A 12667-nucleotide genomic window follows, 5' to 3' on the forward strand; every position below is an offset into this window, starting at 1 on the left:
TGGGATTTCGTGAAAAAGCGGCAAGCATCTTCTCGCATCCCATTCAATGTTACCTTCAATTTTCAATGATGCCCAGGCTAATACAAATGTGGATGCTGCAAACCTTTTCGCCATGTTCTTCGAGAGCGTTTTTAGTAAAGTGTCACCTGTACCATGGCGCGATTGTTTTGCTCACGTTCCTTCGCACAACATCAACCTACCCGTTATTCAGTTTTCCGCAAATGAAGTAGTAGAAGTCATCGATTAGCTTGACATCAAAAAAGGACCTGGGACGGACGGAATACCACCCCTGTTGTTGAAAAACTGTTCAAGAGAACCAGGGTTGAAAAAAATCATGAAAAAATCACCAGCATTCACTATGAAATGAATTTTTCATCCATAGTGAACTTTGATGAATTTTAGTGATTTTTTCAGCCCTGAAGAGAACTAGCGAACCCAATTGCTCGCTTATTCAACCGATCACTTGGAAAGCTGCTTGCATCGTTCCTATTCACAAATCTGGCAACTGCAATCAGGTGACAAATTATCGCGGCGTATCTATACTTTGCTGTCTCAGCAAAGTGTTTGAAACAAGGTTGCAAATACTCATTTCAGCTAAAACAATGTTTTTCTAAATTATGAAATAATTAGATGCCATGATCAAATTTTGAATTGGTAGGATACAAGAAGAGGTTGCAAAGTATGTGTTTGACATATTAAACCTGTTTATTTCACTTCATGAGAGTCAAAATCAGCGATTTTTCACACACTCACTCACTCACTCACTCACTCACTCACTCACTCACTCACTCACTCACTCAGCGATCAGCGAATCGCTGATTGTGACACATAGAAAGCAAAATATACAGGTTTTATGTTTCAAACGCATACTTTGTAACCTCTTCTTGTAGTTTACAAGTAAAACATGTCATCATACCATCTTTTGGTTTTATTATTCCGAAAAACATTATTTTAGCTGAAATGAGTATTTGCAACCTTGGTTTGAAAGACTGGTGCACAACGTTCTATACAACGTAGCGTCTCCCATCATCTTTGATGGTCAGCATGGCTTTATGAAGCATCGTTCTACAACAACGAACCTCATGTGTTACGTCACCGCACTGTTTCGCGTAGTAGAAGAGAGGTGGCAAGTTGACGCGGTGTATGTTGACTTTGCAAAAGCCTTCGACACTGTACCGCACATTATAGCCGTGGAAAAACTGAAGCACATAGGTTTTCCAGATTGGATTACAGAGTGGATATATTCGTACTTGTGCGATCGTATTGTCCCGCACTTTCAAAATCACGTCTGGTGTACCCCAAGGAAGCGTTCTGGGACCATTAATATTCAACATTTTTATAAATGACCTGTTTCTGCTGCTTTCCTCGTTTAAGCTTTCATTCGCTGATGATCTAAAAATGTATCGTGTCATAGCTTCTCTTCCGGATTGTATTGCCCTACAAGAAGATATTGATATTATACTGGTATGGTGTGGCGATAACGGCATGCGGGTCAATAACATGAAGTGCAAAGTTATTACCTTCGGTCGCTGCAATAACCCCATTCTTCATCAATACAGAATGGAAACTGCATCATTGGAACGTGTGTCGTCCATCTGTGACCTTGGCGTTACCATCGATTCACCGACATCCACGCTTTAAAAACTCTCAATTGCTCGTTGGTTCGTAGCATTCTGGAGTACGCTCCTCCGATTTGGTCTCCTTATTATGTAGCTCATATTCTCACGATTGAACGGGTGCAGAAAAGGTTCTTACGGTTTGCGCTGAGACAACTTCCCTGGAACGATCCGACCAATCTTCCTCCTTATTCTGACCGATGCAAGCTCATAGGATTGGAACCACTATCTGTCAGACGAGTAACGATGCAGCGGCTATTTATTTTCGATGTCATTGAAGGATCCATCGATTGCCCTGAACTTCTCGCACAGATTCCACTCAACATTCCTCCTCGACGGTTTCGGAGCTCAGCTTTAATAGCAGTCCCATACCACAGAGCAAACTACGGCTACAACAACCCTTTTGATTAGTGTCTTCGCTTGTTCAATGTTGTCTGTGACGAATTCGATTTTGACTTGACTAAAAACCGTTTTTTGCATGTAAACCCATACTTTCTTCAGTTCCTCGACTGTCTTCACTACCTTAGGTCGTTTAAGAAGGTGCTGCTTCATAATCGCCCAGTACTTCTCGATGGGGTGGAGCTCCGGAGTGTTGGGAGGGTTGAACATTTTCGGCACGAAATTGACCTTATTGTCCGCATACCACTTCAGCACGTCCTTGGAGTAGTGGCATGAGGCCAAATCCGGCCAGAAGATTGTTGGGACGTTGTGGGCCTTCAGGAGAGGAAGCAGCCGCTTCTGGAGGCACTCTTTTATGTACACCTGTCCGTTCATCGTGTCCTGGGTCACGAAAGGTGCACTCCGCTTCCCGCACGTGCAGATGGCTTGCCAAACCAGGAATTTCTTCGCAAATTTGGACATCTTCTGAGTGCGGACATGCTCCGGAACGCTGAACTTATCCTTGGCCATAAAAAACAGGTTGCCGGGGATCTGTTTGAAGTCGGCCTTCACATATGTTTCGTCGTCCATGATGCAGCATTCAACTTTCGTCAGCATGTTGAGGTACAACTTCCTGGCACGGGTTTTGGCGGACTTGTTCTGCTTCTCGTCGCGATTAGGGGCCTTTTGTACCTTGAACGTTCGAAGCCCAGCCTTAGTTTTGGCCTTCTGGACAAAACTTCGGCTTAGGTGCAGCTTCTTAGCCACATCCCTAACGGAGGCGTTCGGATTTCGGTTGAAGGCCCCAACTACGCGGTTGTGATTTTTGGTGTTGTACGGAATACTTTTTCCTTCACTTCTGGGCTTCCGATCGGTGGTCAACCGTTCCTCGAACCGCTTAATCACTCGCGACACCGTGGAATTCGCGATTCCCAACGTTTTAGCGATGGAACGATGCGAGAGATCCTTGTTCTCGTGATGAATGCGCAAGATTTTATCACGCACGAGCTGTTCTTTCGACTCCATTTCCGCGAGTTTTGATCACAGGACTTTAAAACTTGCAGGATGTAAATAATGCACTATGAACTAAATCCACCCAAATTTTCATTAAATTCTACCCGACGGTTAAAAAGTTAGAGCAATTTCATAGTGTGGCAATTTCATCGTGGACACCCTTTAGAGATCATAATCTTTTCGCTGGTGGAGAGTAGTTCAGAATTTTCTCACTACGTAGCGCTAGAATACATGTGAAATTATCGCATGTGATATATCTCGAGATCATGACCAGATAGAAAATTACTGTCGTCGACAAAGTTGTTCAGAAGGTAAAGGCCTTTTCGTTGGTGGACAGTAGTTCAGCGTTTTCTCACTTCGCGGCACTAGTATACATGTAAAATTCTTGCTTATATAAAATATTTCTAAATCCTTACCATATAAAAAGTTACTGTCTTCGGCAAAGTTTTTCAGGAAGTCCAGATCTTTTCGTTGATGAAGTAGTTCAGAAAATTCTCACTACGTGGCGCTAGTATATACATGTAATTTTCGCATATACAATAGCTCGAGATCCTGAGCAGATGGAAGTTACTGTCTTGGGCAAACTTGTTCAGGGTGTCAAGTAGTTTTGGATGATGGACAGTAGTTCAGAATTTTCTCACTACACGCCGCTAGTATAAACGTGAAATTCTCATATAAAATATCTCGAGATCCTGACCAGATAGAAAGTTACTGTCTTCGGCAAAGCTGTTCAGGAGGTAATCGCTTTTTTGATGATTAACAGTAGTTCAAAATCTTCTAACTAGGTAGTGCTCGTATACATGTTAAGTTTTCGCATATGATACATCACTAGATCCTGACGAAATAAAGAATAAATGTCTTTGGCAAAGTTTTTCAGGAAGTCAAGATCTTTTCGTTGGTGGACAGTTGTTCAGAATTTTCTCCCTACTCGGTGCTAGAATACACATGCAATTCTCGCATATAGAATAGCTCGATCAGATAGAAAATTACTGTTTTCGGCAAACTTGTTCAGGGGGTCAAGACTTTTTGGTTGGTGGACAGTAGCCTAGAAATTTTTCACCAAATTGTGCTAGTAAACGTGTACAATTCTCGCGTATGCTAAGCTCGAGATTCTGAACAGGTAGAAAATTACTGTCTTCGAAAAAGTTGTTCATGAGGTTAATGCCTATTGCTTGGTGCACAATAGTTCAGAATTTTCACACTACGTGGCGCTAGTATACACGCGAAATTCTCACATGTGGTTTGTTTCGAGATCCTGACCAGATAGAAAGTTACTGTCTACAACAAAGTTATTCAGGAGGTGAAAGTCTTTTGGCTGGTGAACAATAGTTTAGAATTTTCTCATAAACTCTAGGCTTTAAACTCCTAAACAACTTTGTTCGAGACAGTAACTTTCTATCTGGTCAAGAACGTGAGATATTTTATATGCGAGAATTTCACATGTTCACATACTAGCATCATGAAGTGAGAAAATTCTGAACTACTGTCCACCAGCCAAAAGACCATGACCTCCTGAACAACTTTCTATCTGATCAGGATCTTGAGATATAGCATATGCGAGAAGTGTACATGTATACTAACGCCACGTGGTGAGAAAATTGTTAACAACTGTTTACCAGCCAAAAAATCTTGACCCCCTAAACAATTTTGCCGAAGGCAGCAACTTTCTAGCTGATCAAGATCTCGAGCTATTGAATATGGGAGAAAGGCACGTATATACTAGCACCGCATAGTGAGAAAATTCTAAACTATTATCACCCAACAAAAAGATCTTGACTTACTGAAAAACTTTGCCGAATACATTTACTTTCTATCTGGTCAGGATCTAGATATATTTTATATGCAAGAGTTTCACATCTATAGTAGCGCCGCAAAGTGAGAAAACTCTGAACTACTGTCCACCTGTGAAAAAGCCTTGACATCCTGAACAACTATACCGAAGACAGTACCTGTCTATCTGGTTGGGAACTCGAGATATTTTATATGAGAATTTCACGTGTATACTAGCGTCGCGTAGTGAGCAAATTCTGAACTATTGAGCACTAAGCAATAGTCTTTGATCTCCTGAAAAACTTTGTGAAAGACTGTAACTTTTCATCTGGTCAGGATCTCGAGATATATCACATGCGAGAATTTCACATATACATGTAGTTCAGAATTTTCTCACTACGTAGCGCTAGTATACACTAGCGCTACGTAGTGAGAAAATTCTGAACTACTGTCCGCCAGTGACAAGGCTATGATCTCCTGAACAACTTTGTCAGAGACAGTAACTTTCTATCTTGTCAGAATCTTGATATATTCCATGTTGTAATCAATTAAGTCAAATCCCACGTAGTATGGTCACAGTTTTCGCGGTTTCCATTTACATTTTCCCTATTATCCGCATTTTTTAGGTGTTTACAGTAATCAAAGTTTAGCTTGTTTAGATCAAAACAAGTTTTTTGAAGAATACTCGTTGGTTTCAGATCGATTGGTAACTCAGCAACAAAATGGCAATGGAAAACTCATGTGTGTTGTACAAAGTACAACAGCGCGAGTAACGGAGGGTTAAAGACCCTTTGGTACATTTTTTTTACGGATCTTCAAACATTTTGTTCGGTTGTCATTCCCCCCCCCCCTCCAAACGTGACGTAATTAGTGATCGGACTATCATGGGATTCAGTTTTTGTATGTTGTTGTGGCACATGATATGTTTGATAAGTTAATCCAAAACCCTTTAACGCCGGATTTTATAAACAAAGGCACACAAACACTTAAAATAAAATTTCCCGATCTTTTCTCCTGATAATCGAGCCCCGGATAATCGAGCCTCCGGTTAATCGAGCCGCCGGATAATCGAGTCCGGCCTGTAAATAAATAGCTGATAATGAAATATTCAAAATCTTAAAAAAAATAAAAAAAAAGATTGAAAGCTAGTTAAAAAGTTTACGGAATTACCTAACTCTGAGATTTTTTTCAAGTTTGAGATGCTTAAATTTATGACATTCAGACGCTATGTGAATTAATTACATAAAGCATGAAGAAACGATCATTGCTTGTTCAAAATCAGTAAGCAGGCGCCATAAATCCCACAATCGAAGTCCCAATCGTTGTTATGAAATAAATATAATCAAATTTATAGTTTTACCTATTTTAATAGCAAGGCTCAATGTCATATTATTGGTCACAGAAAAACACGGTGCCCTGACGCATGATATCCTATATCATCATAATATCCTATAGCTAAAATATTAGGATATTATGATGATATTTTGTAAGTGTAAGTAATAAGAAAAGATTGTAAAGTTTGTGTTTCACACATCAAACCTGCAAATTTAGCTTTGACAGAGTCACAATGAGCGTTTTTCTGATCGCCTCTTCGCGAAGAGTGAAGAGCGAAGAGTGGGTGAGATAAATTACAAAATCGCTTATTGCGACTCTCATGTAGCAAAATTGGCAGGTATTATGTGTCAAACATAAACTTAACAATCTTTTCTTGTGGTTTACATAATCAAAATATTTTCATAATATCTTATTATTCCATAAATTCTTAAAACATTTTTTTAGTCAAAATGAATGGAAGGCACCCTGATGCAAAGTGTGGAAAGAGAATGAAAGAAATACGAAAGGGATTAATTTAAAGAAATGATAGTTTCTTCAGGTTACCCAACTAACCATACTCAAGCAAAGTATATACAAAGCCCAAGTAACCATACCACATACCATAATTTCATAAAACATTTTTTTTTAGTCAAAATGAATGGAAGGCACCCTGCTTTGCATACAACAGCATCTCATACTAATCTCAACATTGATTCAATGATGTACGGAGCGCTCATTCCGACTGCTCGGTGGACCAGCGTCATAAGATGCGAGCCTCATCCCTGATGACCATGGCCTTACAGTGACAGATGGTGGACATGATATCGAGAACACTAACCAGCGATGTCATGTCAGAACCAACCAAGGACGATCTACGGAAGGAAATTACCGATGAAGCACAGAATGGAATACGAAGCGTTAGAGAAAAAGTACAAGCGATTCTAAATGAAGCAATCAACGGAGGCAGACTGAACGAACCTTTATCAACTATTTTAACGCCACATTAAAGGTGAGAAAATTTGCTTTCCATCAGTTGAACACAATTTGTCAGTGAAATTAGTGGTATGGTTGTTGTAGCTTGAAACCAGCTAAAAATCAAAGAAAACGAAATATGAATGGGAAAAATCGGTTGGAATTTGTGGAAGATAACAATTCAGTGAAAATGCAAATATTCTAGTTATGTCTTTGTGAATTTTTAATTGGATGTATAACCTTATCTTTTAAAGTTTTTTATTATTCTACTGAGATTTCTTCTGACTAAATTTCCGGATTCAGCACACGATTTTACATGGTGAATAACCATTAGCGTGCAAAGTTCAAATATGCTGTAGAATAATGTAATCGCTGCTCATTTCGGACTTTCAATGAAAAAGCTCATTGGTGTGGATTTAAATGTTGAGATTTATCTACTCTAAGTGTGTCTACAGTGAACTCTGATCCTACTCTATCAATTGCTTTAAGTAAAAATAAGTTTCATCAAGTTAGTGAAAAGTTGTCTAGTGATGAATAAACATTCATTTAAACATCTAAGTTTAATATTTTCTGCCTCCACGATGGTTCTTAGTGAAACAATTTCAAGTTTTTGCAGTAATTCTTCGTCAAACTATCGGTAAAGCACATATCCTGCCGTCCCATGTAGTTTTCCAAATAACCTCCCATTTATTACCCTAAACATCACCAAACGCTCCACTAGTGATCATCATATTTCATCCCGAGTGCATCCTCCTACCTGTCTGGTGCGACGACGACGACGACGACGACGACACGTTAGAGAGCATAATTCCCCGTGGCATAGACAATCCCCCAACCTTCACGGTTCATCACGCAGCAGCGTTGACACACCTCCAATACCCTCCTCCTCCTCCTCCTCTACCACCTCAGTGTTTCAGCAAGCCTTCCTTCAACCGCAAACGACCACGAGATCGAGAGATCTCACCACCAATTATTAACAGGGCGTAATTGGCGGCAAAGATGACAGAGAGCGGGAGTCAAAAAGAAAGCCGCCACCGCCGCCACCGTCACCGCCCTCAAAGGACCCGGGCCCAGCCGACCCGATTACGAGATTACGACAGATAAAAATATACGGAATGGGCGAGTGGTGCAAAACGGAAGAATTATGTTTATGCGCGGAACATAAGAAGAGAGGAAAGCAGAGAGAGAGAGGGAGAGTGAACGTGCTCCTTTTGTCGGATTTTCCACCAATACATACGAGTGAATGCGGGCGAGAGAGGCGGTTTCCTCTCAGCGAGAGAGAACGTCTCTCACGTGGTTGGTGGTTGTTGGATTTGAGCTGGTGCACCAACACCATTGTACGGGTTGCGGGAAAACTTCGAACGGGCGCTGAGCAGAGCACAGTGCAACATCCAGTGAAACACTTCCCAGTGATCAGTCGTCGGAGTGAGATGTTCTGTGCGCTCTGCTGAAGATCGAGGATCTTTATCCGTTGTTCAGTTTAGTTCAGTTCAGTTTTTCAAGACAGATTTTAAAAGAGTGAGACGGGGTCCGCTGCTGTTGTTGTTGTGGTTTGTTGGCCTGTCGTGTGTGAGGAAAGTGTTATCGGGGCCAGAGAGAGGACCGCGGACTTGAGTCGGAGGAATTTCAAGCATTTCGTCCGTGACCGTGGTGGTGGACCGCGTGTGAAGCGCAGTTGATACGCAAATTAACTGGCTGGCGGCGGTTTTTTTTTTTGTTGCGATCCGCTGAACACTGGCAAATGGCAAGCGGCAGGTGAAGAGCGAAGTTTGGAGAGTTTTTCGCGCGCCGCCCCAAGGAAGAAGTACTACAGTGAATGTCGGTGCGGAGAAAGAAGGAAACTTTGGCTCGGCGGTGTTTTGCGGGTTTGATTAATTAAGTGTGTCTTACGCGCGCACGCCTCGTGCTTTGGCGGTGTGCTTTTTTGAAATTTTTCGGGGAGTTTTTGTGTTTCGTTCGCCAATCAAACCGACGAAACCTGGCTGACCGGTCGGCTGGGGTTGAACCGCGCCGTGGCTTCCCGCAACAAAAAAATCAAGAAGGTGAAAGAAAGTAAAGTGTACTGAAGAGAAGAGAAGTCGTCAGGTGGCAAGGGTAAAAAAAAAAAACAAGAAAAAAAGTCTATCCGGAGTTGATCCGGGGACAGGCAGCAAAAAAGTGCAAGATGATTCCGTGCATTCTTCGCGGCTCGCGGGAAGGTAATTGAAGTTTACTGCGAACAACGACTGTCCGCGCCGTGTCCAAAAGTCGAAATTCCTCCCGCTGAAAACAGCCGATAAAGGTCGAAGAAAGTGGTTCCGATCCGGCCTGGGTGATGGTGGTGGTAATATGTGTGTAATCAGTGAAAAATCCGAATTGGAATGCGATGGATATGAAAGTGGAAAAACGACGCAAATTTTACGTGGAAAAGGTTTCGGGTCACTTCTTCTGGGGTGAATGCTGTTGTTGTTGTTGTTGTTGTTGTTCTGGTTGTCGTCGTCCGTCGTCGTAGGCACGGAGCGGGGCGCGAGTTCGCTGTCCAACGGTAAATAACAAGTCGGGCGACATCAAAGAGCACGGCGCACACATGCACACATGCACACATACACATACACACAACTCGATCAAAGTGCTAGAGTTTTTCCGAATGGAAAATTAAAGCTTGTTTGGGTATGCAACAGTAATAGTTAAAAGTAGCATAGTAGCGACTTCAAACGGTTTCGGAAGAAGGTAGTTCAAAACGATTGTGAGCAGCAGCAGCAGAAGCAGGAAGGAAGAAAAGAAGGAAGAAAGGAAAGAGGTGCAGTGTTTTGATTCGTTTGCACTGTTTGGAGCGTGAACGTGGTAGAATGGTACTGCGGTGCAGCAGCATGAGGAACCGGGGCGCGAGAGGAGCTTTATTCTCGGTGAGTAGTGGGTTTAGTGTTTTTGTTTTGTTTGTTGGGGAAAATCTTCAAAGGTTTGTGGGTGTGTTTCGGCGCATTTAGCTCGTTTATTGACTCGCAGTTGGTAGTGATTCTCTTTCTAGGGATTGTGAGGCATTTTCTTACGAATTTTGGGACAAATTCCAAACAAATTTCGAGTAGAGCTAAAACACAATTCGTGGAATAATTCGAAGAGATTGTGAAAAAAAAAACAATCCACGAGAATTAAGAACAGCACTGCTAAAGAGAATTTCATGATAGTTCAGAAGTGATCTCTATGAGAATTGTGAGGATGAAACCAGGTTAATTCTAACGATAAAATCTCAGACATTCTGAGGAGATTTTTTTTTGCTATGTGCAACGCAATCCTCAACATGCTTTCCTCTGTCTGAATATTTTTTCTTGGCAGTAATAGCAGTAGCAAATTGGTTAAAGTAAGAATAAGCTCACAATCGTTTTAAAAATATCACTCCCATAAGGTTCAATTAAATTTGATGCTTTTTCGAAAAATTCAAAAGCAGTTTTTTTCGACGCATCATTTTAGATTGTAAAATGCTCGCATCATTCTATTCCTTCTGTCATTTTACACAAAATGACGCGAGCTTTTTGCAATCTCTAATGAAGCGTCGGAAAAAACTGTTTCTGAACTTTTCAAAAAGGATTCAAAGTAAATTGAAGCATACGCAGCTGACAACAAACCGGTTGTTAAACAAAATCTCAATAAAGGGAAACGTCGTAGAAAATCCTAAAGATTATGGCAAAGCATTCCAAGAAGAATGCCAAGAATCTAATAACAGAATATAGTGAGGATTTATGATAACCAATTAAAGGAAAACTCTGTTAGCATTCCTAGAAAATTCGGCGCAGAATTAAAGAATTGAAGACAATTTTCTGAAATTTGTTTGAGATCATGTTCAAGGGAATTCTGAGGAAAATTTCGAAGGAATTTGGAATAATACTTAAGAAAAGCTGTGGAGAATGCCACGGAAATTTTTCGGAACATTTTAAAGACAGTTCTAAAATCAATTGCAATTTTAATTCGTCAAAATTGCATTTTTCATGAGCTGTTGAAATTAAAATCGAAATTTTTCTTACTGATGATTTTTCAAGCCTTAGAAAAAAACCTTAGACCAGAAATCATCAAAATATTCACAAATATGGATCGCTACAAATTATAAACCCGTAAGAATCTTGCGTATTTAATTGTGATGATAGTTCCAAATTAATTCTAGGGCAAGTGGAAATTCTAAAAATAATTTCATGTGAACTCTGAAAAGGGTTCCAATGAAATTCTGAGCAGATTACCATGGGAATCGAATTTTGAAGGTTTAATGTCAATGAAATGCTGAGAAGATTTTTAAGCGAATTCCAATCATAATTCCATGGGCATTTCGAATAGAATATAGATAATTCTGAGCAGAATTTCAAGATTTTTAAGAGGTATAGGTAGGTCTGAACTGTTATAGTCAAAAGTTTCAAGTGAATCCCTGAGAGATTCTAATATTTATTTTGGATGAATTTTGAAAAGAATTCTGTGAACGGTAATGGTTAAAAAAATTAAGAGAACATTCCAAATAAGTTCTGTAAAGAGTTCTATACGAATTTTGAAGGTAGTGAATACATAGGCAAACTTTCCTGTTTTCGTAATTAATCATTTAACCTACCCAAGCCGCGTAGCGTGGGTAGATCACCTTTTCGTGGTACATTACGGGATGTAAGAGCTAACACATCGAACTCTGACCCGAAGCTCTTCTTGTTGAAGGATATGAACCTCGGTTTTCAGATTGGATACAAGAAAATGTTCGGCCCTAATTTAAAAATGAGACATCTCTGATTTTGGTGTGATTGTTTTGATAAAAAAGAGCGCGAAATTTCATCTCTACCGAAGGGGCAGCAAAACCACAAAATATTCATTGGATGAAAGGAACCGTGAAAGAGGACACTAAAATCGGAAGTTTTTCTTCCGACTGTTTCATCTTTGTATTCTTCTTTGATTTAACTGTATCGAAAATGAATACCTTCTCCAAGTAATAATTTTTGCTTTATGAGGGTTATGTAGACCATGATTAAGACTTGTAGAATGATTTACAACCTAGATAAAACATGCAATGTTATTTGAGCTAGTGATTCTTCGGCTCAATCGCATTTGGTTGTATGCCTTATTTAAATGTATATCGATCTTACTACTAAATGTATCAGGATAAAACTGCAAAGTGGACCTAGTGAACCCCTTCAGTCTTATCACATTCGGCATAATGGCATGTAGCCTATTGACATATGGCCTAATATTTGATCATCAAACAAATGTTGGCCCTCCCGTATTTCGATCCTGGCTACGCCCTTGCTCTTAAATGGAGTGAGAATTGTTCTACCGACGATGTGACGAGACAGCTCATAGAATCTCCATTAAAATTCAAATCTTTGTTTATAGATTTTTTGTGACTTTCGTAAAAATTCTAACGTCTCTGAAATATTCAATTTTTCCTGAAACTCACAGATATTTCTTCAAGTTCACAGTGCTTTCCTAATGTTATGAGATTTTCCCTGTAGTTTGCAGAACATCCTTATAGTTTGCAGAACTTTCCAGACGTTCGAAGAACTGCAGAGCTACATTGAAGTTCATATAATTTTGAAGTTCGTAGAACTTACTGAAACGTTCCTGAAGCTCGCAAAACGTCCCTGAAGTTCACTAAATTTTCC

The 12667-nt window shown here is 40.2% G+C and overlaps 1 protein-coding gene across 1 annotated transcript in view; it reads left to right on the forward strand.

The window, feature by feature from the left end:
• Positions 1 to 9886: 9886 nt before the first annotated feature.
• Positions 9887 to 12667, forward strand: part of Notum (palmitoleoyl-protein carboxylesterase notum) — a 51545-nt gene continuing 48764 nt past the window's right edge. The window contains exon 1 of the mRNA XM_065230449.1: positions 9887 to 9949. Coding sequence (XP_065086521.1) covers positions 9893 to 9949 — 57 coding nt within the window. The 5' untranslated portion in view covers positions 9887 to 9892. The remainder of the gene's footprint in view (positions 9950 to 12667) is intronic.

This window comes from Ochlerotatus camptorhynchus, unplaced genomic scaffold, assembly GCF_037179485.1.
Source record: "Ochlerotatus camptorhynchus isolate MF236.1 unplaced genomic scaffold, CSIRO-AGI_Acam_v1.1 ptg000330l, whole genome shotgun sequence".
Lineage (NCBI taxonomy): Eukaryota > Metazoa > Arthropoda > Insecta > Diptera > Culicidae > Ochlerotatus > Ochlerotatus camptorhynchus.